Source organism: Manihot esculenta, chromosome 9, assembly GCF_001659605.2.
Source record: "Manihot esculenta cultivar AM560-2 chromosome 9, M.esculenta_v8, whole genome shotgun sequence".
NCBI lineage: Eukaryota > Viridiplantae > Streptophyta > Magnoliopsida > Malpighiales > Euphorbiaceae > Manihot > Manihot esculenta.
The window spans coordinates 6,435,198-6,439,613 of record NC_035169.2 but is presented as its reverse complement, the minus strand read 5'-3'; the positions used below and the strand labels follow the sequence as shown (position 1 = coordinate 6,439,613).

At 35.5% G+C, this 4,416-nt stretch overlaps 1 protein-coding gene across 3 annotated transcripts; it reads left to right on the top strand.

The window, feature by feature from the left end:
- The first annotated feature begins 689 nt into the window (after positions 1-689).
- Positions 690-3,206, top strand: LOC110622844 (histone H1). 3 transcript variants are annotated; one of them, XM_021767524.2, is made up of 4 exons: positions 690-1,019; positions 1,107-1,973; positions 2,496-2,567; positions 2,676-3,206. In XM_021767524.2, exons 1-4 carry the CDS (start codon positions 801-803, stop codon positions 2,835-2,837), a joined length of 1,320 nt encoding a protein of 439 aa, XP_021623216.1. In that variant the 5' UTR covers positions 690-800; the 3' UTR covers positions 2,838-3,206. The 3 variants fall into 3 exon arrangements, with proteins under 3 accessions (XP_021623216.1, XP_021623214.1, XP_021623217.1); XM_021767522.2 differs by having other exon boundaries at positions 2,481-2,567; XM_021767525.2 differs by lacking the exon at positions 2,496-2,567.
- Positions 3,207-4,416: the final 1,210 nt, after the last annotated feature.

Here is a 4,416-nt window from a genome sequence, read left to right as displayed (position 1 = left end):
ATTTTTATTATTTATAAAAAATTAATAAAAAATTTTCAATTTGATAAAATTAAAAAGTGTCAACCAAACTGTTGAATTTAAAAAAAAAAAATATATATATATATATATATATATTAATTTTAATATATTTTCAGATGATAAAAATAATTTAATCTAAAAATGATATATACTGTGCGCAGATCATGCGTGGGTCGTGACTCAACCCTACAACTTAAAAAAATATGCTTACTTGTATGTGTACTGTATAATTTCTCGTAAGGTAGTGGTGGCCTTTCGCTGGTGGGAGACATCTGTAATTTCAAGAGTCGCACATGGGTAATTGCGTCATAACAAAAAAAAAAGGCAAATGGAGCATCCTTATTGGGTCAGATTGGCATTAAAACTCGCCAGGCTGTACTCCACGTCTCATCCGTCTGAGATCCACCGGCCGCCACCGGCAAGTCAGATCTCGGCCTCCCACGGCGTTTAGAACGTAGATCGAGGTTTGAAATTGAATGAATATAACTGAAAAGACAGAAAGAAAACGGCCGAGTGGCAGTGAGAAGCACCGCCCTCTCCCACCTCACCTTGACCGTAATTAATAAAGAAAAGAAATAGAAAGAAGGTGGTCCCCACCCATTATTTACCCTAAAAAGACAACCTTATCCCTTGGATTTCCTTACATTTACTGGTCCACTTACCTACTCTCTCTCTTTCTAACAATTCATTTTAGCAATTTAGCCTCTATCTTTCTCTAGAAAGAGCAATTTTTATTCTGTCTATAAACAAAAATAAGAAAATTTCTCTCTTTCTACCTTATCATGGACCCACCCCCACCTCAACCACCGTTCCCTCCGCTCCCCACCGCCACCTTCACCGCCGTGCCTGGCGACTTCTCAACCGGAACTACAGCGACCTCTACCATAAGTTCAGCCGCCGGTCTCAGCGTAGAAGTTCCCAACAGCAACAATCACATAGCACATGCAGCTAACCCCAACCCCACCGTGAACCAATCTTTCAACCACCCACCATACGCTGATGTAAGTAGCAAAGCAAAAGAAAAAAGCTAGCTTTCGGGTTATCTGAAGCCCTAATCTTGATGGGTTTTTTTTGGGTTTGATTTGCAGATGATCTTTGCGGCGATAACGGCGTTGAAGGAACGTGATGGGTCGAGTAAGAGAGCGATCTCTAAGTACATAGAGAAAGCGTACGCGGGACTACCGCCGACTCATCCAGCCTTGTTGACTCATCACCTGAAGCGGCTGAAGAGCAGTGGTCTGCTTGAGATGGTGAAGAAATCTTACAAACTTCCTAGATCTGATGCATCCAACGATATCAACAATACTGATCTTACTCAATCTCAATCTGAGTCTCAGCCTCATCCTGTTGCCGGCTCTGCTGCCTCTTCTCTCTCTGGGCCTAAGAGGGGTCGCGGCAGGCCTCCTAAGCCCAAATCCATTTCCATTTCTCTTATTGATAGCATTGCTGGTGCTGTACAGCCCATTGAACGGCCCAATAGTCTTGCAAATGCTGCTCTCGGTCTTTCTCTCTCCACTCAGCCCAATGTGGCTGCATATCCTCTCTCCATTCAGCCTAATATAGCTGCTAATCTTCCCAATGCTGGTACTCCTGCGGCTCAGCTTCAGATGGATAAGAAAGGCCCCGGTCGTCCTAAGAAGGTGGCCGGACAAGGTGCCCCGTTGCTGGCTAAGAGGAGAGGGAGGCCACCGAAGGGTGTGTCAATCGGAGCTAAGAAGAGTCCGGGCAGACCCAGGAAGGTTCCTAAACGCTTGCCTAAGTCTGTTGTCGTGCCTTATGCTACGGGTGCTACAGTACCTATTGTGCCAAGGCCAAGAGGTCGCCCCAAGAAGTCCCCAGTTCTGGCGGCTGCCGATGGTAGCGTGGTGGTGCCCGCAAGGAAACCAGGTCGGCCACCCAAGATTGGTGGGGTCGTGAAGGCGAAGGAGGGAAGGCCTGTTGGCCGACCTAAGAAGGTAATTGCTGTTTGTTTGTAGCTTATTGCGGCTTTTATAGCTTTGTTAGATGTAGACTTTTCTCTTTGCGTAGTAAATAACAATAGAAATGGTATTTACAATAGTATCCTCTTCTCGACAGTGGATAAAAATCGGATCTTTCCCAATTTTTTTTAACTATCTATATATTTATTTAATTATTTATTCTTAGTTTCAACGGACTGCTAGCTATATGTTTAAAGGAAAGAAAGGGGTAAATGCCATTGCCACCTAGTTTCAAGTTTCAACCGAGGATTATCGCCATAAAAAAACATTATAAATATAGTTTTATCCTGTAATAATACTAGATATTATGAACCCATTTGTTAATTATTATTGTTAGATGGAATTGGAATCCCCTTTTTATTAATTATATAAAAGTTGTTAAATTGACTTGAATTTTTTCAATTTTTTTTTTCTCACATTCTGTTGATCCATTCGTGTTGAGTTGATGATACTTTTCTATGCTTTTAACATTTTGGGAACAAGAATGCAAACGTGCAGTGGGCAGTGACAGATGCATCTCAACAGCAAGAAGAAGCATATGGAGATCTTAAGAGGAAATTTGAAATTTATGTATGTCAAATAATTTCAATGAACTTGCAAAAAAAACAAAAAGGGAAATCTTTATTTTTTTATGAAAGATTTGCGTTTGAAAAATATATATATATATATTGCTTGCAGCAATCAAGAGTGAAGCAAGCTGTTGGTGTGCTAAAGCCTCAGTTAAACAGCGAAACAGCGAGTAGTGCAGTTGCAGCAATTGAAGAGTTAGAAGCCCTTGCATCTATTGATATCAATCTGCCATCGAGAGAAGAAGCTCAGTCAGCACTTATCCAGAATTAGGAGGCGATTGCAGTAGGAGCAATGGAGTTGTAATGCGAAAGGAGCTTTCGTTGTCGGGATCAAAAGAAATGTAAGAAGTTCTCTAACATTGATAGATGAGAGTGAGCAAGACAAGAGTCTGTAAAGAGAATCAAGAATGACTAATTGTTATTGATGTGAAGAAGGGGAATGTAGTTTGATATTTAATCAGCTGTGGATGACAGTGGATTTTGTTTCGACTGTACCCATGAATTTAGTGTAGTTTATCTCATTACCTTGAGTTCATTTAAACAAAATGTCATTTGCTTGAACATGAAATTTGTTGTGTACTTGTAGAAGCCGACAGTGGAGCAGTCTTCAGAATAGAATTTCATTTGCTTTTTTGGTAGAGATTATGATTTTAGATGGTTTTTCCTTTTTTAACTTTTTTTTTTTTGGTTGAATCACACGTGTCCTATGGGATGTGTACCTGTCGTTTCTTTATTAGTTTAGATCGGGCTGCTGTCTGAGATTTTTCTCCTGTCTGAAGATGATTTGTTAGGTTTTAAGGTTTTATTACATCTATTGCATGCTTTAGTTCTAAGATATTTAAGTTGAAAACATGTTACAATTGTTAGTGGACAGGCCTAAGTACCTTGAACACATGAAAGTCTTCAACTGATGTTGGCACGAGTTCAATAAGGCTTTGGTAAACAGAATTTATTTGTAAGAAATAATTTTATGTTTTTAAAATAAAAATTATAAATTTAAAAAATTAAATTCTTCTACTTAAAATAAGAAATTTAATAAAAAAAATTAATTACTTTAAAATATTGTAAAAATTCTTGATATTGTAAATATTGCAACTGAAACACATAAGCTAGTGAAGCTTTCAACGGTGACCTTTGATAGAGAGATTTTTTTTTGAAAAAGAGGTCTAATTTTACATTTTTTAAGAGTTCAGGACATTCAATTTTTTAAATGGAATATATTTTTATAATTAAAAAATTGTTATTTAAAAAAAATAAATTATTTTTAAAATTTAATAAATATTTAGTATATTTTTAAATTTAATAATATTTAATATATTTTTTAAAATTAAAAAATCAATTAAAAAATTTTTATACTATAAAGTATAAATAATAATTTTTTAAAAATATATTATTTGATATTTAAATCTTATTTAATTTAAATATGTTATTTTTTAACAAATTATTTTTTGACTTAATTAAATTGAGATAAATCATTTATTTTCTCTTCACTAAAAAAAATTTAATTTTTCAGTAATAAAAATAATTTTTATATTTCTTAAAAACTTTAAATTTTCTAAACCGAGTTACTCAATTAAATAAAACCCAAATTTATAAGAGTGAATCTGAAAGGGACTCTTCTTCAAAATCTGGTGGGCATTTTTGTTGGAAATTTCTGAATTTCTATCCATCCCATTTTTCAATTCAAAAAATTTGTCCTATTCTTTGTCCTTTTTCCACCTGGATTTAGTCATAGAATTTGAATTCTTATTTCATTTCTATCATTTCTATAATATATATTTAAAAGTATGCACTGATTTTGCTAAAAAATATTTAAAAATGAATAAAAAAATAATGTGATAGTGCTGCAA